Raw genomic sequence first — 27,063 nt, 5'->3', positions numbered from 1 at the left:
GATTTTGGTTTGCTCATCCTATATATAGAGTATCAGCCAGCTGCTAAAAACAAGCTACGAAGCTACATGACACTGTGTAGCCGCAGCCAATACTGAACGGATAGCTTTTTATTAACTGAGCGCTGCCATGTGGCTATATGTCGCAACGTTATCACATGATAACAACAGAGAGAAATGGAAAACCATGAGCACACTGCTCCGCACGGAAGCTGTAACTGAGAGAACGGCAAATTATAGGCAAAGCTCTCGAAATTGGCCTCAAAAGATAGAGAAGAGAATAATAACAGTACATTTAGGGGGTATTCACCATCGTCAAATAAACGAAAGAGTTTTATGCTATTACATGTTTTTGTGTATTTACTTTAGTAAGAAATCCAAGTTATAGGTATGCTGTTTGTTGTTTTTTCTTCAATTTATGTTCTAGCGATAACGGTGTTGGTGAATCTAACCTGAACATTCGTTAATGCCATATTGCTATTTCCTCTAACGAAATCTTGAAGTGTACGCACATTGTTGGGAGCACGACGATCGAATGGATATCCCATGGAGCGCCTGTCAGGGTAGAGACGATCTCTAAGCCCACAGAACGAGTGGGAATCGTTACAGTTCACATTTTCATCGAATTCCTGGTTTACAGTGTCGTTGTTATAATCAGAAATCATCGCGAACATGTCAAACTGCATTCCTTCTGGAGTTCCTTTTGGAAGCAGCAAGTGATGCGGCCATCCACAGTTACAGAACCTGAATGCCTCCGTTCCTGGTTGATTGGAAAGCGCTACCTGTCGGAAGGTTCTTTCGTATGGAATGGTAACGCTGGACTGCTCAGAACGACGGACAATGTTATTTGTTCCGGGATTTACTAAAAAAAAGTTATTGAACAATCGTTTAGAAAAAATTTCATATTAAATAACTCTACTTACGGTTGACTGTGAACTTGTCCAATTCTATCATCAAAATACGCTGTTCTTGATATGTCAAGGAAGAGTTACGTTCGTCAACTTTTGGCCCAATGAAAATACGACAAGTACCGCGCCTCAACGATCCACTATCATTGTTAACGGTTATACGGAAAGTGAACGGTGCATGCTGCAGATGAGTAAATGAAGCAAACACGTTTCCTTGCGGCCCAAAGTCTAATCCTGTAGCCAAATCCACCTGCGAACGTTGCCAATATGTGAGGAGCACATTTGCAGGGGCATTTGCCCGATTCAACTGAGCGGCGAGGGATTGAATTTGGATTCCGTCATAATTCAATTGATTTGCCGGATACGGTTGCAGCGTATTCTTGAAGCGATGGAACATATTGTCTACTTCGCAATGCAAACGATAAAAAGTTGGATCGCGCATAGCCGTCTGGAATTCCCCAACAACACCGTAACCTTCCAGGAATCGATTATCAGGATCATGACTATATGCAATCACATTATGCAAATCACCATGATAACTGCCGTAATATTGACTATTTACAGACAATGACGACGGTTCCATGATGTTTCCTAATATGTCAATACCAGTAGATTCGGTTAGTGGAACCCGTTGTCCATTTTGCTAAAAAAAAAATACGTTAGGAATAACGCACTCTGTCAAAGCATAATGAACTTACTCCAATTACGAAACCAGCATCGATACCTTCAGCAATACGACTTCCCCAACGTTCCAAATCGTTGACAGTAAAAATGACGTTATCATCAACTCGATTGATATCTCTTAAAACTTGATTCTGTGGTCGCGGCGGGAATGCACGATTGTTGGAGCTTCTGATAATTTTCGGAAAATACCCTTCCGCAAGTGGAACTCGCAAATTATTCAATGGTTGGACACGACCAAGGCGAGCGCAGAACCGTTCAATATTATACCGAGCAATCAGTTGCTGGTGCATGTAATAGAACAGTTCACCCCGACGATCTTTCCGCACAACTGCATCAGGACCGTCACCAGGGTACACCAAATGCCAGTGCCAATGATGCAAGTTTACACCAATATCCTCCCGGAAATACGCCAATCTCTGTTCGTCTTCACGTTCCGATGCAGTATAGTTAATGGGAATATCAATTGTCATCTAACAAGAACAAAATTCAAATTCAATCGAAAATGTAATCGTGCAGTCTGCTTACCCGATTCTCTTCCGTAACAACAGCTCCTTCCTCTCGAAGCTTTGGAAAAACCGATGGATCAACAAAAGAATCCGGAAATAGTTCCAACAGAGAAGGAATATTCAACTCCTTCGTGTCTGGTCGGTGTTGAACAGCAACCGATAGAGCATATTGGAACAACATCGGATTCAAACGATCTCGTGCGTATGCGCCTACACTCATTAATGAATCGACATCGGGTTGATTCACGAACAGTGCAATCAGGTCACCGGCAATTTTGCGATGCATTCGGTTGAACAAGGAAAACCCACCCCGGCGATCAATCACTTCAGCAAAAGCTATGTTTGGCGTTCCCACATTGCGTACTGGAATTCTCGTATCCGCGTCACTACCAAAGCGATTTTGTAGACTGGCACCGATGGGGCGGTAGCGTTCAGTGAGATAATTTTCCGGTAGATCTATGACCGTTCTCCCGTTATCTTTTGGGTAGAATGTTGGCTCCAAAGGGCGTTGAAGCAGTGTAAGTAACTTTCGATTGTCGGACATTCTGCTCAGATACTGAATATCTTGTGCCGTCGAAAACACGATACGGAATAATGTTCTAAATTACTAAGCAGGTCTTTTTATAGTTGATCCAAAAGGTTCCTTCTAACTGTACACAGACGCGTATCACAAATTTGTCATTTTGACTTTTTTGCGGTTTCTGAAATTGTGGTTAGATAACATCTGCATCGCGTTAATTGCAAATCACACTTATAAAATAAGACGTAAATAAAGCAGCTGTGCAAGATTTAAATTTGATTTGTTTTTTAAGTAATACCACTAACTCAAAATTATATTTTTCCATCACTGTTAGGATACTCTTATGAGTCAAATAAAAACATATAGTTTGTTTCGCAACCTAATATTTCCAGAGATATAAGCATATGAGAAATCTATAAGCATTTGAGAAATCTAGGAAAAATTACTACCAGATGCACTAACTAGAATGTTTTCTAGGAATATTTTTCTATATAACATGAATTGAAAATGAAAATTATATTGAACGGCTGCATACAGCACTTCTGGGAAACCTCTACCTAACACCGGTAAGGAATTCCAAAGTGCGGGACACTTTACGGTAGTCTATATTTCGGAAATGTTGGATAAAGTTTTTAATTGTTAATTGAATTTCAGTAAAAATACGGTCGTCAAATAATTTTAGTAAGATTTTAGTTGCAGGTGGATAAAGTTCAACAGCATGGGTTTTATTCCGAACTGTTAGAATAATTAAGCGCCGCAGAACATGGCTTCTTCAAATTTAGTTCAAAGACGTGTATATATAATGCCATAAGATAATATAATTTATTATTGAAACTTAAGCACTTAAGTGCTGTATTCAAAGTTATGCGCAAAGTTGCAACTTTCTGTGTACGATTGTATTTAAGTATTTCCAGCCTAATATGAATATTCTTAGAAATGCTAAATCAATGTACAAAGATATTGTTTTCAATTCGTATGTATGTTTTTTGCTTTTTTTGTGTGTAACTCCATCATTTAACTAAGTTCTTGCAATCACTGAATTCGTAAAGCGAATTTCCACAACCGCTCTATTTATGTTGCTGAATTGTTGTACAAGATCCTTCATTTGAGTTACATCGGCATTGAAAGTTCTGTCGAAAGGATACCCCATGGCTCTTCGATCTGGATAAAGGCGATCCTGTAGTCCGCAATAAGAATGTGAATCGTTACAATCTTGTTGCCTATAGAAAGAAAAACAGTGTCAAACAACTTTTTCATTTGTTGAATAATATTCAAATTATACTCGTCAAACTCGACGACAGAGTCTTCTGCGAAATCTGATACCATTACAAGCAGTTCATAGAGTGTTCCGTTTGACGTCCCTTTAGGAAGAAGCATGTGGTCTGGCCAACCGCAATTACAAAATCTAAAACGCTCATTTCCTGGCATAAACGCTACATCTTGACGACGAAAGGTCCTCTCAAAGGGTATCGTCACACTAGACTCCTGAGAGGAGCGAGTAATATGGTTCATTCCAGGATTCACTGCCAAAAAATATCTGTTTAGATTATAACAAAACACAGGTGTTCAATCAGTTACTCACAATCTACTGCAAACTTATCCAGTTCAATAACGTGACGACGCTGTTGGTCGAAAGAAAGTAATTCACTGTCTCCATCGTAAATTGGCGCCAGAAAAATTCTAACAGTTCCCCTGCGAACCTTTAGCGAGTGGTTCAAAACATTGATACGATAGATGAATGGCGCATGCTGGAGATGCGTAAATGTCGCCGCCACATTACCTTCTGGTCCAAAATCTAATCCAACACCAAGATCTACTTGCGAACGTTGCCAGAACGTTAGAAGTCGATTATCAGCCGCTTTGCCATTCGTAACTTGTACAGAAACCTCATTGACGGTTACACCTGAAAATTCTAACTCATTTGTGCTATACGGAGTCAACGTTTGTTTGTGCAGCTCGAACATATCATCCACAAACCAGTGAAGACGATAGAAAACAGGATCCCGAATTGCCGTTGCCAAGTCACCGATCACTCCGGGTCCTTCTAGGAACTCCCCATCGGGATCATGAATAAATGCTAACAAGTCATGAATTGTCGAGTGGATATTGCCATAGTAAGGGATGTTCACTGACAAGATTGTGTTTTCCAAAATGTTCGCAAGAACATCTATTCCTGTGATGTCATCAAGCTTCATTCGTTCTTCATTCGGCTAATAAAAAATAAAGTAAAATTATAATAGTATAATATCAAACAAAATAATAAATGAACAGCTCTTACGAGAACCACCTCCCCGCTCTTGGCAGCTTCTATGAATCGTCCTATTAGATTTTCCATTTCGAGAATTGTTGCTACTGCATCATCTGCTGGCCTATTCATATGCTTTAAGATTCAAAATTATTGTTGGACTGAAATTTTATTAATATTGTGAATAACTTACAGTTATCGTCATGTTTTTATGCCTCGCTGGATAAGTAACATTCGTAGCACTGTTTAAAATTTTTGGATAATAAGGCTCTGGAATAGGCTCTCTTAGATTTCTCAACGGGACCGTTGGTGGCAAAAAGTTACAGAACCGCTCTGCATCGTACCGAGCAACTATCTGTCGATGCATGTAGAAAAATAACTCGCCTCGTCTATCCTTATTTACTACCTCAATTGGACCGTCAGCTGGATAAACTAGATGCCAATGCCAATGGTGAAGATTTACTCCAATATCCTCTCTAAAATATGCCAACCTCTGCTCAGGATTACTGTCAGAAGCAGTGTATATCAATGGCATGTCAATGGATATTCTTTGCGATGGTGTAACAACAAATCCTTCTTCTTTCAACCGAGGTACCACTAAAGGGTCTACGAATCGCATTGGAAACATTTCCAACATTGTAGGCATTGAAATGCCGCTCGTATCTTTCCGATGCTGCAACGCGATTGTTAAAGCATATTGAAATAATGTTGGATTCACACGATCTCGAGCGTACGATGCCACAGACAAAAGCGTTTCTGGGTCAGGTTGTTTCATAAAATCCTCTACCAATCTTCCAGCGATTTTACGTTGTGTAGTGCCAAAGAAATTGAAACTACAATGCCGCGGAATCGATTCCGCGTAATTCAAGTTAGGAAGATCAACAGGTTTTACAACTATTTGATTAGAAGCGACAGCTCCAAAACGCTCTCCAATTAATCCAGATATAGCTCGATAGCGGTCGGTCAAATAGTGCTCCGGTAAAGCCATATACGTTTGCCCTCCATACTTCGGATAGAAAAGCGGTTCGCAGGGACGTGTCATAAGACACAGAAGTCCTGTTTTCCAGTCAGACATCTTGAGCGCTTCAAAAACGGTTAACAGATTGCAAATCACACTGAAACTAAGCTTAAATGCTACAGAGAAAGGCTTTTATATAAATCGGTTCTATATGTTTAAATGCTAATGATCTGCTAAATATCCACCCGTGCAGAGGTAAATGTATTTACAGGATTTAAAAACCGCAATATGCAGTTTGCATATGTGCATCAAAGTGGAATTTATACCAGAAAAATCATTTGTTGTTGCTATCTCTGATAATGATACATTGTTGCCGAACACTAAACTTGACTCAGTGCTCGCATACATACTTTAGGTCATTAACCAATGTATTATGAACGTTCTCCTAGTCAGCTGTCGCTATTCGATTTGTTGAATACAGTAACTGCTGGTAATTCCGCACACTTAAGACACGGACAGTTTCATGATCTGTGTAAAAAAATTTTAGTCATTCATATTAAACAAATATGAAAGATGGTGTAAAGTTATGAAACACAATAACACGGGGTTTCAGACCCGCAACCCGAAACATGTCGGGTTCAGGCTTGACAGTTTAACCAGGTGCGGAGTTCGGGTCGGGTTCGGGTTTGACCGAAAAGAAATATTCGGGTTCGGGTCGGGTTCGGGCTTAACGAAAAAAATAAATCCGGGTTCGAGTCGGGTTTGGTTTTGGGTAATGAGAAACCGGACCATCTCCACGATCCACTTGTAAAAGAATTGTTTTAAAACAACAAAACAAGCAATACTTTAATGATATTTAGTACGATTCGGATATCAACTACACTGGACTGGTGGCTTTTTAGACGGTTTAGTGTTGTCAGATTTAGATTGAGTTCGGACCAAAAGTTATATACAGCCAGAATTCGTTAGTTGGGTCATGGCATAACTGCTCCCCAACGAGTGATTGGTTCGACTGACAGAAGACTAAAATTGTCTGCTATCACAAATTGTTAGTTTGAATTCTGATTTCGAAAAAGTTTCGTGCCTCGGAATAGTTGTTAGTTTAAGTGTCTTCAGAAGCAATCTCTTTTATGTCTGCTATCTTTAAATTAAGCGGCTAGTGCTTAACTTTTTATAAGGCCGTGGCAACTATATTGCCACCAACGAAAAATATTTGTTTTGCGTCTATAATGACATCAATATAATTATAGAAGCAAAATAAAAAAAATTGTTGGTGGCAATATAGTTGCCACTGCCTTATAAAGGGTTAAAGCTAAGAACTAACTTTTGGCTATTAGATACCGTTATAACATAATGAAACAAGATCTAAGCATTTCAAAATAATTTTTTAAGTAAATTTTTCGTTTCGCTTTTTACATGGTTGCATAGAAAACTTAATTTTTTTAAATCTATACCTTAAAAATGGATTTCTGCCTGTCTGTCTGTCCGTATATTCCTTATAGAATCGAAAACTACTAAACCAATCGGCGTGAAAATTTGCATGTAGGGGTTTTTGGTGCCAGGGAAGGTTCTTATGATGGTTAGAGATCCCTCACCCCACTAAGAGGGGGGAGGGGGGCTCCCATACAAATGAAACACAAATTTCCTCATAACTCGAGAACTAATCAAGCAAATGGAACAAAATTTTACATGTGGGTGTTTTTGGAGACAAGAATTTTTTCTATGGTGAATTGAGACCCCTCCCCACTTTAGGAGGGGGGCTCCTATACAAATGAAATACAAATTTTCTCATAACTAGAAAACTAATTAATCAACAGGAACCATATTTGGCATGTGGGTGTTTTTGGAGGCATGATTTTTTTCTATGATGAATTGAGACCCCTTACCATTTTAGGAGGGGGGGCTCCCATACAAATGAAATACAAATTTCCTCATAACTCGAGAACTAATCAAGCAAATGGAACCAAATTTAGCATGTGGGTGTTTTGTAGGCAATGTTTTTCTATTATGGTGAATTGCGACCCCTCCCTTCTTTAGGAGGGGAATAATGACCCCTCTCCCTTTTAAGAGGGGGGGGGGGGCTTCCATACAAATGAAATACAAATTTCATCATACCTCGAGAACTAATCAAGCAAATGGAACCAAATTTGGCATGTGGGTGTTTTTGGAGACAAGAATTTTTTTTAATGATGGTTTGAGACCCCTCACCCCTGTGGTAGGGGGATAAGGACTCTCATACAAATTAAACAGAAATTTTTGCGTAACTCAAAAACTAATCGAACTCGAGAAATCTTAGACTCTTTCATAAAACATTAATCAATAACAAGACCATCAAAAACTATCAAAAGTAACATTATATAATTCGGTGCGAGACGGCCACAGGCCGCGAGTGTTGCCGGCGACCTGCCGTCGGAAGCGCCGGCCACTGCGGGGGGCAGTCCCCCGTAGAGATCATCTCTACCTAGGTTTATTTATTTTCCTAGGTCTTCTGACTTCTATTACTTTCCTTCAGTTGGGTCACCCCTGCGAAATGGTACTTTTTCTACGAAAAGATTTTCCGTGAAATGGTACATTCCGCGTAAGGTTTTTCGTGAAATGGTATTGTGCGAAACTCTATATTCCGCGTTATGGTCAACCGAGAATTGGTGCTCCGCAAAATGGTATTCGGCGAAATGGTTTGTAATGATGAAGAATATTTAAATGCTATCCGCTTTATTTTATCAGGCTAAGCAATGGGGGGAGTTGTTTTCTACTTTACTGTGAAGAAAATTTGTATATTAAAACACCCATGAACTCCCCAGAAACTTGCAAAACTTAAGATTGTGACAAAGGTCATCCGAGATTCACGATTTATGTACATCATAGAAGTTTGTCGGGTCAGCTAGTTCCTTATAGAATCGAAAACTACTTAACCGATCGGAGTGAAAATTTGCATGTAGGGGATCTTGGTGCCAGGGAAGGTTCTTATGATGGTTAGAGATCCCTCACCCCACTAAGAGGGGGGGCTCCCATACAAATCTATACCTATAAACATGGATTTCTGTCTGTCTGTCTGCCCGTATCTTCCTTATAGAATCGAAAGCTACTGAACCGATCGGCGTGAAAATTTGCATATAGGGGTTTTTGGGGTCAGGGAAGGTTCTTATGATGATTAGAGACCCCTTGCCCCACTAAGAGGGGGGCTCCCATACAAATGAAACACGAATTTCTGCGAATTGCTCTTTTTTTCGTTTACGCAAGAGCGCAAGAATGTGCGAAATGTAAACAAAACAATTGCTCTCCTTCTTTTGCGTAAACGAAAGAAAGACAACACTGCACAGAGGCGTATTTAGACCAAAAAGCTGGTCAAAATGAGGAAAGTTGAAACTCGTTCAATCCCCTCTAATTAAACTTCGCTGTCTTTCCAGATACCTATCACACAATGTAACGTTAATTTTGAAATCATTTGTCCTGTTTACATCTTGCATAGAGCTGTCAAACTTCGAGTAAAAATGGGCCATATATTTTCGCTCATGTAGGTAAGGATGTTGCCTTTCACATTTCTAAGGCTATATATATCATATCGACCAGCTGTAAAAAGGCTTTTGAAACTCAACGATTTTACAATTATTTGTTGATATAGACTTAAGATTTCAATGAATATAATGATGACAAGCGAGCAGTATTTATTATAGCAAATTAGCACAAATACGTTGCTAGTTTAAAGTGATATATGTTTATGTTCTCACCTTTTCTCATTACAATCTTTGATGCCATTTGATAGCTTAGAGTCTCAGGAAGAGCGTTGTGAGTGAAATTTTTGCAACTTTTTGCAATTTTATGAAATAAAAACTTTTTAATAAATGATGAAATATTCAATTTCGCAGCATTTTTCTTATGATAAATTATGCTATCATGAAATTTTAAGCATTTAAAACATAAATTTTATGCCATTGTGCTTGTGAGACAGCAGAGGAATGCTCTATAAAGTAATTGAACAAGAAATGTTAGGTATTAAAAGAGAAATTCGCCAAATTTCTTTAATTTCTATCAAATTTGCGCATGCTTTGAGTCTCTTCATTGCGCAATTCATTCGATAAGCGTGTTGTCAGTCAAAAGGCCTATTTTGAAAGAAGAATAAGTACATGCTGGATCTGGATTAGGTTTTCCTGTAATAATTTCCGGAGGGTCACCCATCGAAGGAATTCAATAATGGACCGAGAGTGAAGCATGCGCAGGAAAACGAAGGCAAGTGTTTAAGATCTCACCGCTCTCTCTCTCTCTCTCTCTCTCTCTCTCTCTCTCTCTCTCTCTCTCTCTCTCTCTCTCTCTCTCTCTCTCTCTCTCTCTCTCTCTCTCTCTCTCTCTCTCTCTTACCTCTCGCTCATATATCTCTCTCCCTTTATTCACACAATTTCTAAAAAAGTTAAAAGTTTCCATTGTTCAATTACAGTAAAAGCCATATCATAAAAGTTGTGCTACACTACTAGGTAGATACAAACATAATTCCATAAAAAATTACTTCAAAGAACTTATGATACTATTTTTCACTCATTACCGCTTGTTTACTCTAATAAAAATGATTAACAATACTTTAGACCAACTTTTCGGCTCAAATACTCCTATGTGGCCTTACAGGAGAAGAGTGCCAGATTTGATGGATGCAGAGTTGCAATAAAGATTGTTCGCATATTGCGAAAACAATTTATAGCGTCCGCCATTATAGTGCGTAAAAAGCTGGATAGGTCCGGACGTCTGATAGGAATTAGAACCATAGACTAACGGACTTAGCAACACAGACAAACAGACGTGGCATCATATAGCATCATAGGGAAGAGTGTGAATAATGCACATGGCAACAACTGGAATAAGAAATTGACTGGATTCATCACCGCCAATACATTAAAATTGTATAATAGTCGGAATATGGCTGAAGCTGAAATGTTTGAACCAATTCACTCGGATAATTTTTAGGCCGTACTTACGGTCACGATCATTACATTTTGAAATACATTTCACATTTACATTCACATTTGTCTCACATTTACAATTCGCTTCAAGGTTTTCGATCTACGTGTCTAACCTTAAAGCAAAAAGACATGCATCCAATAGGCACCAATAAGTTACCATAAAGTTAAAGTTATCTGTTATGTTGTTATACAAATTTCTAAAATTTGTATTGGTGATTTTAAATGATTTGAATTTGTGAGGAGATCGTTTTAAAAATAATTAATTCACTCCCTAGAACAATTTTAAGCGTATATTTATAAGTTTGATTTAAAAACCAATCAGTTTACTGAATGAATAGGTCAGATTGGATGGTGAAGCTCTTCGTCTTACACTTATCATGGTGGTCCACGCAGTCGCACGTTACATTTGCAAATTGGGTTCTAAACATAACGATGTAAGTAAGCAAAAATACAAAATAGCATAACCGCTAGACATTCGAAGTAAACAATTATATAAAAATGAACTGCAATGCACTGCTTTCATTACCGCACTTTTATCATATCATACTTTTATCAACTTCCGTTTGCGGTTTAATGCAAATATATAAGCCGAACAAGATGCAATTATCGTCGCATATGTACACCAGTGGACAACCGAATTCATTTGGCTAGTGGCAAATACAATGGCAAATAATAACGTAAAATTTCACGGGCTACTTCAGCGCCCTTACGAACCTATGTTCCTTCCAAAATCGGGAGGACAAGTGTACTTCGATCTACCCGATAATTATCTCACCGATCGATATCGGCCCTTAGGCCAAACGCTGCAAAGTCGTTTCGGTTCCAATGTACCAACACGAATTCCGCTGCCGAATATTGCCGCTCCCGATATCAGTTTCGCGCAACCGATTCCCCGACGCGGAGGTTTTTCGACATTCAACGAGATGCACCGACGTGTTGCTGGTCAATTAATAGAACTTTTCCTAAATCAAAGTGATCCGGACAACTTATGCGCAGTGGCTGCATACTGTAGAGATCGTGTTAATGGACCAATGTTCCAATATGCGCTGTCAGTGGCATTACAACATCGACCGGATACGGCAAATGTTCCGATACCGAGTTTCTTGGAAATGTTTCCAGATCGTTTCATAGATCCAGCTGTTTTTCCACAAATGCAAGAGGAAGGCAGAGTTGTTAGTCAAGGTGACAGGGTTAGTTAGTTAGTTTTGTTGATGTGTTGAACGTATGGGAAATAACTGTGCGTTTATAGATGGCCATTGACATACCGATGAACTATACAGCTTCCGAGAGAGAATTGGAACAAAGAATGGCTTATTGGCGAGAAGATATTGGCGTAAATTTACATCATTGGCATTGGCACTTAGTATACCCAGCTGACGGTCCGGACAGAGTTGTGAGAAAAGATCGTAGAGGAGAACTTTTCTACTACATGCATCAACAGGTCATTGCTCGATATAATACGGAGCGATTTGCGAACGGACTACCGCGCGTACGCACATTTGCTCATCTTCGAGAAACTATACCAGAAGCCTATTTTCCGAAAATCATTCGAAGCTCCAATAACCGAACCTATCCGGGTCGAGGTCGTAATCAAATGTTAAGTGTAAGTATTGTGTCGTGTATAAATGTGTCATATCGCATGTTTAATAAACCAATTTAGGATCTGAATCGTGTGGAGGACCAAGTAATTGTATCAATTAGTGACATGGAAACTTGGACCGGAAGAATATTTGAAGCAATAGATGCTGGTTTTGCAAACGCGGTAAAATCGTCTAAATTATGAAATATTTTTAAACTAACTATTAAACATTTATTTGCTTAAGGCCAACGGTACACAGATACAGCTGGATAATAGAGCAGGTATTGACGTTCTTGGAAACATGGTAGAAAACTCCACGCTTACACCTGATGTGAATTACTACGGAAGACTACATAACGAAGGACATAATATGCTCGGTTATATCCATGATCCAGATAATTCTTTCTTAGAAGGTTTCGGGGTAATGGCAGACAATACCACAGCTATGCGTGATCCAGTATTTTACCGCTGGCATCAACATATTGATGATATTTTTGAACGCCATAAACGTCGATTTAAGCCGTACACCAAGGATGAGGTAATTGATTTCGGAGACAATATTTTTCATTATTTTAATCCTACTACTCAAGCAAATCAATGAATTGTGAAGCTGGGTAAGTCACATTGGGTGAAAAGCATTCTCCTATTACACTTGATTTGATATCCATACCGAAATTGGCATTACTCAAAAACGTTTTTGGCGTAAATTGACACTTTTTTTACAATATATAATTTGTTTTTAGTTATCTAACTCGGATGTGGAAATCGAATCGATTAGCGCCCAATTGAATCGAGCTGGAACAAAAAGCAATATTCTTCTGACTTTCTGGCAACGGTCCCAAGTCGACCTTGGTACTGGACTGGATTTCGGTCCAGAGGGTAATGCATTTGCCACGTTTACACATATTCAACATGCTCCATTCACCTTTAGAATCAAAGTCAAAAACGATAGTGATTCCAACAAACGCGGCACAGTGAGAATTTTCATCGCTCCTGTAACTGATGAAGCGGGTAGAAATATACCCTTCCGAGAACAACGTCGTTGGATGATTGAACTTGACAAATTTACAGTTAATAGTAGGTGAATCAACGTGAACTAGACTTCCTCTAATAATAATATTTTCGAACATTGTAGTGAACCCAGGAGAAAACAATATCGTACGCCGATCCGAGCAATCCAGTGTGACCATCCCATATGAACGCACATTCCGCAATGTTGCCGCTTCAAACCAAGCGAACAATGAACAGTTTAGATTCTGCAATTGTGGATGGCCATCGCACATGCTTATACCCAAGGGTAGTCCTCAAGGAACGATGTATGATTTATTTGTAATGATTTCCAATTACAACGACGATGTGGTCAATCAGGACTTTGATGAGTAAGTGATAAACATTTTATTATACTTTGTTACAATCCACAAACATTGCAGTTGGTCTGTATAACGCCCACGCTCTTACAATGCTGATTTTGACATTTTATTTTAAGTCCGATTTCGATTAAGCAGGTGCCCAATATTAAGTCCGATTTCGAAGCCAGCTTAAGTCCTTTTTCAAGTTCTAATTCAAATCCTGCCTGTCAAATGTCAAACATCTGCTTTCAATTCAAATTGCAAGTTTAGTTTAGCAATATTCGGAGTTTCGGCTTTTGAATTCTGCAGTTCAACTTTTTACTTACAAATTGTGACATTAGATTTTCGATTTTTAAATCTTGACTTTTGAATATTTATTTTAACCTTTGACTTCTGACTTTGACTTTTCAATTTTGAATCGCAATAAACCACCCTTGCAACCGCCTAGTTAGTCTCGAGGAACGATGCTGGTCTAACAAGCCAGTCGTAGTATGTTCGAATCTTGACTAGGCGGTGCTGCTAGATAGAATCAGTAGGATTGTTGCACTAGTCCCATAACTGTTCTATACTCTAACAGCCGGCCGCGAAGTCTGTCGATAAAGAAGGTAGGGTCAAGTCTTAGAAAGACGCTTGAGCCCAATGCTTTTTTGAAAACCTTGTGATATTTGATTTTTGACTCTGACATTTAAATTTTGGCTTTAGGTTTATTTTGTATTTTTACTTTTCATTTTCAACATTAAGTATTTCACTTGGAATTTTCAAATTTCGATTTTCAATCTTCGACTTCTATCTTTGACTTTAATTGATTTTTGAGGTTGGACTTTTGAATAAAATTCTGAATTGATATATGCCTTTTAGTTTTTGAGTTCTACCTTTTGAACTTTTGACTTTCGACTATACATTTGATTATACTTTTGATTGTTCACCTTTAACTTTTGACTGTTGGGCAACTTTTGATTTTGTGTATTTTTGTTTAGGTTTTTTTTAATTTAATAGACCCAAGATCAGGAGCAGCCAATTCATTTTAACTTTTATGTGAGCTTCGACTTCAGCTTTTGATATTAGACCTGTAATTTTTGAGTTTTGATTATTTAGCTCTGCCTTCCAAGAGACCACTTTTGAATTGACTTCAAATGTTTGTTTTTAACTTTTGGTTTTTGACTATTGACTTTTCTTTTTCTTAACTTTGATTGTCGTTAAATTTTTGTCTTAAATTTTGCCGTTTAATTTTCGTTTGATTATTAATTTTGACCTTTGATTTTAAACGTTTTTATTTTATTTTTTAATTTTGCCTTCAAAATTTTAACTTTTAATTTCAGGCGTTTTACTTGTGAATTAAAACTTTTTATTTTTGAGTTTTTATTTTCGCTTTTAACCTTTGATTTTTATCTCAACTAATATTTTGACTTTTGTGTTTTCGACTTTGAACTTTTGACTTTAAAGTCCAATTTTGACACCGATCTCAAATTTTATTTCAATACCAATTGTAATTTAATTTTTATTCCTATTTCAAGTTTAATTCCATGTCCCAAAGCATATTTCTCGAGCCAAGGTCCAATGTGCAAATGAGAGATTTTCTTCCTGTCTACTATCTTACGCTTGTCACGGCGATGTAAATACATTTTGAATGGTCTGTGCCCCACCTTTGTTTATGCCAGAACACGCCAACGAGAATAAGTGTCGCTGTTGTCTGAATAACAATATGATAGATTGCATGAGACTTATGATTTATTAAGGTAATGCATGAAGGTTTTGGACTTTGGAGTGTCTAGTAAACCTAAATTAAAAGAAATGAAGAAAACTTTTTCCAATTTAAATTCCACTATTTATATTTATTCGCGACAGATACGTATTTCGCCTACGACTTGCAGGCTTCATCAGTGTCTGTTTTCGAAAGTTCTAAAACAGACACCGATGAAGCCTGTAAGTCGTAGGCGAAATACGTATCTGTCACGAATAAATATAAATAGTGGAATTTAAGTTAGAAAAAGTTTTCTTCTCTTTAATTTGATACCAAATGCTATAACATAAGCAATATTTAAAACTCATTGTATAATATATGTTAAATCTCCAAGTCCTAATTGATTATAATAACTCAGCTATTAAAATTAACTTTCTACCAATGTTCAAAACAAAATGTATTATCAAATATATCTACAAAACAAAGTATTATATAATAACACAATAAGATATTAGCAACTAATTCATATTTGATATGGCTCGGATCGGATAAACGCTTAAAGAACGCCCTAACTTATTTTTCGTAAACCAAACTTTTTTATTTAGTATAATACTAAATTTTTAAATTTAGTAACAATATACTTCTAATACTACGGATTTGGTGAACCTGCAAACGAATTTATTCCATCGATTTAAATAAAAATCAGCTAAGCATACTTTTTTTCGAATTGAACATTGTTGAATACTTTAAAATCTGCAAACAGCAGCTACATATCCTCAAAATAAGCTAATGATTTATCATGACTTTTCACACTGTTGCATATATCTTCTGAACATGATGCTCTTCCTGATAATATTTGGATAACACCTCTCGCGCACAAATCTAAGATTTAAATACGCGCATTTGAAAAAAATCGGCATACATATTTTATAGTAGTATAATTAAAATAATACGTCTTTCTCTCGTTTTACAATTTCGCCAAATTTCGTTCGTTGGCAAACGAATGCTGCAGATTTCGTATGTGGTATTCATTTACTTCTAGTACTTAATTAGATTTGAAACAATATCAAAGTTTATTTCAAGCGATTCACTATTTTATCTGAATATCTAATTGCGGTGTTCTTTTCAGAAATGCGCCATGTAACGATTCTCACTCATACTGCGGCCTTCGTGATATGCTGTATCCTGACGCACGCAACATGGGCTTTCCATTCGATCGTATGGTCGCGTCGACGATATCCAGTTTGAAAGAATTCACTCGTCCTTACAAGAACATGGCTACAACACCTGTCCAAATTCGCTTCACTAACACGGTGATCTCAAGAGTTTGAAAAACGGCTTTCTTCTCTTTTATAAAATGCAGTAAATAGAACTATCTTTGGTTACACCGGATTTCATCATTAAATGCAGTAATTGACAAAAACTTAATACGTAGAACAGTCACTAAATAGCGCTTAAACTTAATGTAACACAAAATTTTGTTAATTCTTGTACTACAGTTATTAATTGCCAATGATAGGCATACGCGCAAATACTGATTACAGTTGTTTTAACAAAGATTTGAATACGTACATTAAAACCGATTTATTGTAATGCACAGCTCATTTTTCTGATATTATTTAAAGTGATAAATCATCATCAGGTTCCAAACAGCTGAAAAGATCCTGCAATTGATCGTCTCGTCGTTTACTGACAATAAATGTCGACACAGGTTTATGTTCCTTTGGCTTGTGCTGAAAACATATTCAGTTAGATATATCATATATAGATGGGCAAGGGCAAGGTGAAATGATTGATATTTTCTTATCCAACTACTATTCTGCTATAAAAACATCTAGCAACAAATGTATAGCACGAATAGTTTCTTCGCTTGCTTGGTACCTATTCCAATGCCAACTTACCGTGTTAAATGTTGTGGAACTAGTTTTGGTACCGGAATCTGGTTCTATGAAGATATCGCTTTCCTTAGAATCAGAAGCAGAAATCGACGTCTCATCAGCACTTGTTTTGTTGCGTAACTGCTCCAGCGTCCAAAAATTCTTATCGAATGCATCCACATCGGTGTCATCGTCGTCGCAGTAGTTTGCGTCCGTATTAATTTCATCCAGATTGACATTTTCATCTTCGTCGTCCTCTAGAACTGAAAAAGAAAAATTTTCAATGAAAAGGCAGCAAAGCATTCTTTTTCAAAGCTTTTGAATCAAAAGCAAAGTAGTTATGTTTTACAGATTACAGATTTAAAAAGTCCAAAAGATTAATGACAAAGTTTAACCATTTGTTGCTTGATGGTATTTAAATACGATGCTCTACTACAGCATTTACTAATAAAATATGGTACAATTATGATTGTCGTAATTTTACGTACAATCTTCGATGTCATCATCATCCTCCTCGTCGTAATGATTAACGTCAGCATGGAGCACCTCTTGCTGCTCGAGCTTAATCTTCGACTTCATGAAGGGGTTATTTTTGGCACAATCTTCGTCCAGAATCTCCGTTTTGATAGTGTTCAATGTATCTGAAAAGATTGATGCACTGTTAATTTTTCATTAAATAACATTGCCATCCTTATTCACCTGAATGATGGATCCCCTGCCTTTGCTGAAAAGTACGATCACAGCGCGGTTTCTGCTCAATAGAAACAAACAATTGTCCTGACGCACCTTTTTGTCTTTTGGGTGTCTTAGGCGTGTTTGTGTCTTCAGGCAATGCAATCGGAGCATTGCAACGACGAAAACGGATAATAATATTCTTGCCATCGATTACCTTATTTACGTTGCTTTCAAACGCAGCGATCGCCTCATTAACGCTGTGAAAACGAATGAAGGCATACCGAGTGTGCTTCAATCGTTGAGCATGGCCAATATCGATCCGACGCGCCGTGGGGAACATCTGCTTTACAGTATACACTGTGACTGCATTTGGCAAGTTTCCGATAAACAAAGTCAGCGGATCAATGTCATTTGGTTTCACCTGAAAATGTACCACAGTTAGAAATATGTGCTAGACGAAGAATCTTGAGAGCTTATTAGATATCAAATTAGCATTTTTTCCTCTCCTGTAGAGCCATATTACAACTGCGACCATTGATAAGGAATATTGTTGTATGAGGGTTGCCACATCCACAGATTATTCTGTGTTTAACAGATATTTGTAAGAAATAATCATGTATATTTTTAGCCGAATCGAGGACGGTCGATTCGTATCGATTTGCGAATTCGCGTGGAATGCCAATATTGCAACATTATTGGCAAATTTATACATAGCATATGGCACATCAATTTTTATAGCCTTGTATATAACCCTTTTTGAAAATAAACAAAACTAACACGTCGCGATACGTGCCATCAGCCAGGATTGTAAGTTGGCAAACTTCCCAAAATTCAGCATATTTCACATCCTATCGTTACACTCTTTACACATTGCGACAAAATGTTGCATAATATATATTGTTTGCACTCATCTTTAGTAAAGCACGAAATAGTAATCATGAAAACTTCGTGTCTGAAACAAACAATTTACCGTTGGCTTCCGCTGGCCGTACTTTGTCTTCCTTTCGACTGTGATTTTTCCAGTACCAAACGATATCTTTGAGAGTTGTTGAATGACTCGTTCGACGTCTGCATCCGGCTTCAAATGTACCATGCAGTAGCTAAAAGGTGTAAGACGACATGTAATTTCATACAATACCATTCATCCTAGGAGCAATCATGCAATGAGATGCTAACAAAAAATTAAACTTACCGTGGTGTCGAAGGTCTGTGGAAAACAACATTCTCGATGCTGGAAGAATAGCTTTGAACTATATCTTTATTAAGTTCTGGATCAGGAAAACGCAGAATTAGCGCACGGGGGGACTTAAGCAATTCAATAGCCTTTGTTTCTACAAGTAAAGCTTTAACCGCATCAGCTTTATTCCAATTCATAGTTCTAGATGATGTTTCATTTGATTTGGCGATTGTGTTCGTCGCGTTTGATTGTATATTGCGCTCTGCTGGAAGCTGCACCTGATGTTGCTTTTCCTTAGAAACAGTCGCAATTTGATGGTGCGACTGCTTTCGGCAATGGTCCTCGCTCGACTGCAATTGTTGTACTAGGTCATGGGACAGGTCGAAGTCAAACGAACTAAAAATATTTTCCGGTTTATATCGATTTACCATTATAAAGCAAGGCTTAGCCAGGAAATCGGCTCATAAGGATGGAATAAAATTTGCGTGCACTATGCTCCGTGCATTATGGAGAACTGTCGGTATGATGTGACACCAAAAACTAGCGGAATCTGCTGCGGAAATGGTTACCGCAAACTGTAGTTACCGGAAAATGTAATCAGATGCGCATGAAATTATAATTCATTTGATGCAGGCGCAAACAATGCTGTTAAATTGCACACATCGTTGGCGTGGGTGGTCGTGTGTTTTTAGTTTGATAACATAATTCTATAAGAATATAGACAGTTTTACAATTTTACATAGTAACTTAAGGGCAACAAGTTTTTTAGATGCACAATAATAACTACAAATATAAAATAATAAATATAATAATATATACGTATTTTGACCGCATTTCGGTCAATGTGCACGGCTCTAGTTCATATTAGTGTCAAGAAAAGCGTAGGTGCAGAAATGGTATATTATTATATATGGTGTATCTCTCATCGCAAAAGACGATTGAAAAGTAGTCTTCACATTATCATTTTTCCGAAGCGTGACTTCCAGTTAAATACCAACTTTTTGTCATCGATTATGATCATACTAGCCCTAATACCTTTGATCTAAATTGAAAGATGCAAAGCTATAACATAAGATTAAATAAATTACCCGTGGTTTTCTTTTTTATTTTATTTCTCTAACTCCAACTGAAACAGGTCTTATTGAAGTAAATGGGAAAAGCCGATTTGAGTTGACTACAAAAGAACCATTCTCAAAGCAGCACAAAAACACGTTGCCTTTTCACATTTACATTTCCATGATACATAATACATTATGTAATAATATAAATATAAATAAACAATTACATACAAGCTTAACCTAATATCACAGACAAACAGACATAACACTCGTTTTCCCTTCTTCGTACCGATTAAACCGTCGCTTCAAATTTGGACTTAGTTGGGAATGTCTTCGTTTTGGTCAAAGTGGCGCTTTTTGACAAAAGAAGGGGAAATCCCCATAAAAAATATTTGCTACTTCGAGGGATACTCTTGTTGCTGTTTGATATTTGGGAATGTCGATCATAACGGTGCTAGTGTTCAGGCTAAATGGGAGGTACGATAATTTTTGTTAATTTTTCTTCCAAGAGTTATGTCTGTTTGTCTGTGCTAATATGTCACCATCACGAATTTTTGTTCAAATTGGTCAGATGAGCACGTAAAATCAAACAGAAGATAAACAAAATTAAAAATGCTGGCATATTGCTTGTACCAGCTCATGATTATCATACATGATGCGATGAAATGTGAGTTGAAAGAAGTGTCGTGATCTGAGGGGTCTAGGCACAATATTCACATTCAACATCGAAAAAATTTTCGGTGCATTCAATTTCCCCGTTCAGTAGCTTACTAGCAAATGTGGCTCTCGAAACATCTCCTATTTTAACTAGAGCGTCAATGTTCAATAATTTGCACCTATCTTCATACGATGGAAGGTTTGCAGGATCCGACTATGGAAGAAATCTCAATACCTGTCTGATGAATCTCTTTCGTACGGCCTCGATTCTAGAATTCAACAAGTGTGCATATGGGCTCCAAACCACAGAGGCCGTATCAAGAATTGATCGTACTAGTGCAGGGGCGTAGCCAGAAAAGTTTCTTGGGGGACGGCTAGGGGTTTACAAAAAAAATCGGACATAGCCTAACCTTAAGCAGTTTATTCAAGAAATGGGAAATTATTTTCAGTTGAAAGCTATTTAGGTTGAAATTGTGTCTTCATTTGACAAAAAAATCGAATTGAAATAAAATCAGACAAAATTTTGCATCTCAGTTGGTATCGAGGTATGTTGTGTGTTTGAATCTCGGCTGAGAGAGGCTGTAAAAGTCTATAGGATCGAGCCTCTTCAAGACGCGGCCAGGGTCAAAACAAGCTAACAATTTATCCTGCATGCTTTTCAAGATCGCTCTTGAGGGGGTAATTCGACAAGCGGATATCAAAAAAAGAAGTTTGATTTTCAGTAAATGTAGCAAACTACGCAGGCTACGCGTTTTGATCTTAAAACCAGAAACTTTGTCACGGCGGAGGCCATTTGCGCTAGACTGAAAGCGGAGGCTAGGAGGATTGGGTTTAAAATAAATGCGTCGAAGACCAAATACATGTATGGTAGAGGCTCAAACGAGAGCAACGTGCGCTTTTCGCGGACGGCAATTGTTGGCAGCGACGAACCAGAAGTGGTAGATGAGCTCGTGTATGTGGGATCGCTGGTGGCCACGGACAGCAACACAAATGAAGAGATTCAGCAACGTATTCAAGCAGGACATCAAGCCTACTTCGTAAAACAACACGATCAAGAGGCATAAGCGGTCGCACGAAGCTGACAATGTATAAACCCCCTTCTGGCCCGATAGTTTTTAGGGATTTGACAATGCGCACTGAGGACATACTTGTCCTTGTGGCCGGTGGACTACAACTTTAGATACGCCTGGGAAATGGACGACGAATAACAGAAGATCGAGTTGAATGAAGTAAGGAACAGCACGAACCACCCCGGCTGTAAGCTGCTGACGATGACGACGACGACGAAGATCGTACAACCAGCCCCGCAAATTTTCTTGTGTTCTAAACCAGGACCCGGCATACTCGAAACAAATAAAAAACGCTGACTTTCTCTTACCTTCGCATCATACATGAAGAGACTGGTCTCATTTGTTGAACAGAATGTTTCAAGCAAGCGCCAGCCGAAGTTGGTGACTGTTTCAAGTGACGAGTCAGGCACGAACACGATTTGTCGATGTTGACTAGGTTAAATATTACGTGAGTTATATTGTAAGAAATGTTACTCAAATTCAATTCATTTGCGTTAAAAGTTACTGACCTTCTACTAAATGTTTGATAGGAAAGTGAAAATGAAACTTCAAAACCGATCGTCATGCTGAAATGAAACCTGTTTTACTGATGCAGATTGAAACCAGCTTTGAAGCGAAGCGGTGTTGCTTCATTGTCGAGTGACAATTTGCAATTAAAATCGATGGTGTCGGGCCCTGCTCTAAGCTGATGGCTGTGAAATTTCAAACTTGAAACTGTAGAACAATTTTTCTGCTGGGGGGAACCCCCCCCCCCCCCCCTTCCCCGTCGCTACGCCCATGTACTAATGAGTGCGCGCAAACAGTACAGATCACGAAAGTCCTCAGCTATGCGCAAAATAAATACCAGTTATCGATTCGCTTTCAATATGATATTGGAATAGTGATTATGGAAAGTAAATTTGGAATCCAAATCAACTGCAAAGTCTTTAATATTAACTAGTCATTGTAGAACACTCAAAATAATTTTCACGTCGAAATTACGGGAAAAGTTATGTGAATATTTTCTATCCAACTTTTCCCGTACTATTTACGTGAATTTCACGTAGTTTGCATTAGTATACGTGCATTTACGTGGAAATCAGATAGATGTTATTGTATTTTCCAATAATGTTCAACTGAAAGTCGCGTAACTCCCTGCAGCAAAATTTACGTTTCACGTGGAAAGGACGTGTGGATTATTTTGCGTGGAGGGGCCCTTCGACCTCTATATTCGTGCACGATTGGAGGATTGGAGTTTTGTTTCTAATAAACGTGATGACAGAGCTTTTAGAAACATTTATTTAGAATTATAAAGCACGCGCCATTGAAATAGATGAGGAAAAACAACGGTCCCAAATTACTTCCATGTGGAACATCAGATTTATTGCAGATATTGCAGGATTCAGTAGAGCCCAACTTTGCAGATAGGCTACGGTACAACATTTAAAAAGCGTGGGGTCAGTCCCGACGTAGTGGTTAGCATTCACGCCTCTCACGCCGAGGACCTGGGTTCAAATCCCGACCCCGCAGAAGTCATGAATGACCCAAAACTGATTAAAGTGACCACAATCTAAACAAAAAAAAATTAAAAAGCGAATATGTTGCGGCTTCGATTGTTTACCATATCCTAAGATGCCCAACAACTATTTGCAAGAGAGGTAGTGGAAGACCAGCCAAAATTATTGACGCGGAAGGACATCGTTCTCTTTCTCGTGCCTTCAACAACAAGCCCTCTGGTTTGGCTATCAATGAAGATGTGCACCATAGTTTATATCAAGATGAGTTACAAAAACCAGCATTCTGCCCTACTTTGTAACAAAATATAACAAAACGTTTTGCTTGTTTAATAGTAAGTAATTTCACATTCAGAGTAGCGAAAATGGCTATACAAAGTTGTGTGCAGTTCATTAACATGAAATTATTTTTTTTTTTTTTCGTGTAGTTCCTGTACCCAATTAGAGCATCATATAGCCAAACAAATAAAACTTTGAGCTCTGTTTATATTTTGATCTTGGAGAATAAACGTTAAATTCATTTTGTTGCTTCCAAAATAGCGTGACTTGCAGCACTTGTAAAATAAATAATCATCGTTATAGACAGTATGTACAAAGTAATATCGTTCTTTTGGAAACGAAGAATTAATCTTTGCTCATCTATGTTTACTCTACTATCTTAACTGTACCAGTTTTGGCTACTTACACTTAGACCTAAACGGTTCACTTCAAAAGTTATACCAAGTCAAAGTTCAAAAGTGTTACAAGTATCCCCGGATGAGGGTAGTCTACCTAAGCTAAGCTAAGTCAGACTAAGCTTTAAGATACAATTGAATAAAGCTTCGATAATACAATGGAAACGCAAGGTGTACTTCTTTTTATTTGCAAGGAAACATATATTTCTGGCATGGAAATAGATAGGGTATGTTGCTGTTTCGTAGTAATCACCTATTCCTGTCCTATCCAACACAAATTATTAAAAATATCAGCATTTTTATGACACACAATGCAAAACTACTTATTCCCTAATATTTTAGTTTGTTGTCTACCATACGCGATCAATCAAAGTGAACTGAGATCTATTCAAATGCTTTTTATCATTAAAGAAGTTCTACCAGCCAAATTTCCTACGTTTGTTCGTGCGATGAAGAAGAAAATGTCGACTAATCGTTTTAATTTCCGTCATTCATAAATGAAAATAACTCACGCAAGGCATTGTCGTTATTCAACAGCCAAGAAAACTTGCCTGACCTGCAGAAATTTTGCAGAATAACAATTGTCATGCCGTCCTACACAAATGCAAGCGCGTTAGCTTCGTAAACATTGTTGTGATTTTTAGTTCGGATGATGAAAAATTTTGATGGACGGATTTTAAAACGGTACGACGAATTTAAGAAATAAAGTCAGTTGCGAAATTTCAATAATATGCTTTAATAATCGCTTTTCAGTGATTTCAATATTCACGGATCGGAAGGAAAGTGTGTTTTAGTCAAATCAGCACAAGAACTTTCGGAGTATTCATTACATCCATCCAACAAATGATTAAAATTAAAATGGCTTTACTTACTACGACGGGAATTAGAAATAAACCCTATTCAAAATAATAAATAAATAATTTAATTAAAGGGAATAGTATCAGCTTCTCCATAATTTATCTCAATCTAATTGAAAAAGTTTAAAACAAAGAAATTAACTGAATTTAAAAGAAAGAATATTCAACTGTCTGAGCGGCATTCATGGACAGTATCCCAAAGGGGCAAATTGTCAGCCGTTGCATTGAAAATTTCATTGGCGCTCAATCATATATGTAGATATTTACTAACAAATTCTTAGGTGTGCAATCGACATGCGGTTTCGAGATATATCAAATTTCAATAAATATATTTGTAATTGTACGAATCGAACTCGAAATCGAGTGTAATAAAAAAAATCTCTATTCTTCTGATTTAACTTTCCCTAATATATATTATCTAAGAATAATTTGGGTTTTGAATAATCACTAGCAAGTGTTAAGACAAAGAAGCTGTAAAAGTTTTATTTAATTTGAACTTAATAAAATAATCATTTTATACAAAATTCACTTTTATTATAAACGATGAAAATTTAAAAAAAATGTGTTAGGTAAACTTAAAAATAAGAAAAATTGCAAAGTTTAAATTTTAGAGATTCGGAAAAATATGTGTTATAGTGTAGCTTTATAAACATTGCTAAATAAAATATTAAATATTTGGAAAGTGTTATTGTTACATTTTAGCCGATTCACAGGCAGTCCCTGTACAATAATATATTTGCAACTACTTACACTTGGCTTCGATTTCTACGTTTTTGATATTTTCCGGAGTGTAAAGGGTGTACATTTCGTCTCGTATTTTCCAATATTTTGATACGATTTTGGGTAGAACGTCGACGATTTGCAGTACCAGCCACCAACCCGAAAAGAGCAGCTGCTTCTTCGATCAACTTCGGTGGCTGCGGATCCTGACAATTAAACACATCTTCCGCAAAATCAATCAAATCAAACTCAGATGTCTCGAAGCCAGCATCGACATTAAAACCTTCGTGAGACTTTCCCAAACGGGGCAAACTAGGCTTCGCTCTACGACGAAACGCAATTGGGCTTTTCTGTGTGGAAATTGAATACCTACTGGATACGCTTTGCTTTCGATGCATTTAAGAGATTCTACTACAAAATTTCCTCAACTAGACACAGTGAATCAATATTCAAAACTGTTTGCAGCTTCACGTTACTGATGGATATGCTGAAAGAAGGCAGAACCGAAAGCACAAATTAAAATGTCAACAAACGAACATAAGCCGAGCAAACCCGATGGCAAGCTTCGAACAAGGATGAAGCAGAGGTAGCAATTTCCCGAATAAGACGGTGGGTGGTGATACCCACTCGTTGCGATTTATCAGCTTTCAGCTAGTCAAGTTAGCTGTTTTTCAGTGAGTGACTAGCTTATGATAGGACCTAAACACAAACAAAAAATCAGCTTCATTGGTTATAAGACAGCGTGTTTGAACCTCAAAAAACAATAGACTCAAGTTTTGCGTCTCATACATAAACACCCATACATTTTACCTACAAAAACTTGCTCAATTTATTGCTCCGATTTCTTCAATTTCATGTTTACAGTGTTCTTATGTTTTGTGTGAGAATAAGAAAAAGAATAATTTGAAAGTATGTGGATAAGAGAACTTATTTAAACATTGTTTAAAAAAATAAATGTTACCATTCTTGCAAGAATCCTGAGCAATATCATTGAAAGCAAAAATTATTCGATGCTGTTTGAATACTTTTTTGATTAACTGCGTGGGCAAAAAGCGAAAGAACAAGTCATGTGCCTTCTGGGACATTGCAAAATCATTACTAAATATTACTTAGGTTAAGAAGAAAATACGCGCAGTGATTTAGAAATTATATATTACGTATATCGTTCACTTTTTTAACATGGCACTTAATTCGGATGGTGTTCGAAAATAATCTTGCATCAGAAGCACTTGTTTGCCATTCATTTTATATCGTGCATACTGCCAGGGAAGAATACCGCCTTCTGGTACAGGCCAGACGTCTCCTTTTTGAAATAGCATCTTTTTACGAGTAAGTGGCAAATAGCCCTCGAATACCGCAAGATATCTGAAATATACAAACACATTTTATTGGATGTCTAGGTATCAACCATTGATATATAAGCTATTTC

General features: G+C 37.5%; 4 protein-coding genes across 5 annotated transcripts in view; 1 reads left to right on the top strand and 3 right to left on the bottom strand.

Moving 5' to 3' along the window:
- Positions 1-413: 413 nt before the first annotated feature.
- Positions 414-5,935, bottom strand: LOC128736028 (phenoloxidase 8-like). Its single transcript, XM_053830512.1, has 9 exons — positions 5,054-5,935; positions 4,894-4,995; positions 4,198-4,825; positions 3,898-4,138; positions 3,646-3,835; positions 2,115-2,651; positions 1,604-2,059; positions 921-1,548; positions 414-859 (listed from the first exon to the last, which is right to left on the bottom strand). The coding sequence occupies exons 1-9, from the start codon at positions 5,933-5,935 to the stop codon at positions 414-416; spliced, it is 4,110 nt and encodes a 1,369-aa protein (XP_053686487.1).
- Positions 5,936-11,429: 5,494 nt separating this feature from the next.
- On the top strand, positions 11,430-16,756 carry LOC128738296 (phenoloxidase 8-like). Its single transcript, XM_053833329.1, has 7 exons — positions 11,430-11,957; positions 12,017-12,370; positions 12,428-12,529; positions 12,591-12,884; positions 13,090-13,423; positions 13,482-13,725; positions 16,506-16,756. The coding sequence occupies exons 1-7, from the start codon at positions 11,430-11,432 to the stop codon at positions 16,705-16,707; spliced, it is 2,058 nt and encodes a 685-aa protein (XP_053689304.1). The 3' UTR covers positions 16,708-16,756.
- Positions 16,757-16,995: 239 nt separating this feature from the next.
- Positions 16,996-26,032, bottom strand: LOC128738297 (uncharacterized). The gene is made up of 7 exons (XM_053833330.1): positions 25,665-26,032; positions 19,121-19,501; positions 18,899-19,028; positions 17,953-18,349; positions 17,742-17,894; positions 17,278-17,516; positions 16,996-17,109 (listed from the first exon to the last, which is right to left on the bottom strand). The coding sequence occupies exons 1-7, from the start codon at positions 26,030-26,032 to the stop codon at positions 16,996-16,998; spliced, it is 1,782 nt and encodes a 593-aa protein (XP_053689305.1).
- A 764-nt stretch (positions 26,033-26,796) lies between these two features.
- The window catches only part of LOC128738303 (uncharacterized), a 33,357-nt gene continuing 33,090 nt past the window's right edge, over positions 26,797-27,063 (bottom strand). For both annotated transcript variants that reach the window (XM_053833339.1, XM_053833340.1), the window contains exon 4: positions 26,797-26,999. In XM_053833339.1, coding sequence (XP_053689314.1) covers positions 26,801-26,999 — 199 coding nt within the window. In that variant the 3' untranslated portion in view covers positions 26,797-26,800. The remainder of the gene's footprint in view (positions 27,000-27,063) is intronic.

This window comes from Sabethes cyaneus, chromosome 2 (assembly GCF_943734655.1).
Source record: "Sabethes cyaneus chromosome 2, idSabCyanKW18_F2, whole genome shotgun sequence".
Lineage (NCBI taxonomy): Eukaryota > Metazoa > Arthropoda > Insecta > Diptera > Culicidae > Sabethes > Sabethes cyaneus.
This window is presented reverse-complemented; position numbering and strand designations above follow the sequence as displayed.

What these genes read in the sequence shown, in the direction of transcription:
- LOC128736028 (XM_053830512.1), bottom strand. Translation starts at nt 5,935, where the DNA reads ATGTCTGACTGGAAAACAGGACTTCTGTGTCTTATGACACGTCCCTGC. An exon ending in AGAGCGGGGAGGTGGTTCTC is followed by an intron (nt 4,826 to 4,893) that starts GTAAGAGCTGTT and finishes ATTTTTTATTAG; the next exon opens with CCGAATGAAGAACGAATGAA. An exon ending in TCTGTCGTCGAGTTTGACGA is followed by an intron (nt 3,836 to 3,897) that starts GTATAATTTGAA and finishes TTCTTTCTATAG; the next exon opens with GCAACAAGATTGTAACGATT.
- LOC128738296 (XM_053833329.1), top strand. Translation starts at nt 11,430, where the DNA reads ATGGCAAATAATAACGTAAAATTTCACGGGCTACTTCAGCGCCCTTAC. An exon ending in GTCGTAATCAAATGTTAAGT is followed by an intron (nt 12,371 to 12,427) that starts GTAAGTATTGTG and finishes AAACCAATTTAG; the next exon opens with GATCTGAATCGTGTGGAGGA. An exon ending in TGACAAATTTACAGTTAATA is followed by an intron (nt 13,424 to 13,481) that starts GTAGGTGAATCA and finishes CGAACATTGTAG; the next exon opens with TGAACCCAGGAGAAAACAAT.
- LOC128738297 (XM_053833330.1), bottom strand. Translation starts at nt 26,032, where the DNA reads ATGCATCGAAAGCAAAGCGTATCCAGTAGGTATTCAATTTCCACACAG. An exon ending in ACGGCCAGCGGAAGCCAACG is followed by an intron (nt 18,350 to 18,898) that starts GTAAATTGTTTG and finishes GTACATTTTCAG; the next exon opens with GTGAAACCAAATGACATTGA. An exon ending in GTTCCACAACATTTAACACG is followed by an intron (nt 17,110 to 17,277) that starts GTAAGTTGGCAT and finishes ATATGTTTTCAG; the next exon opens with CACAAGCCAAAGGAACATAA.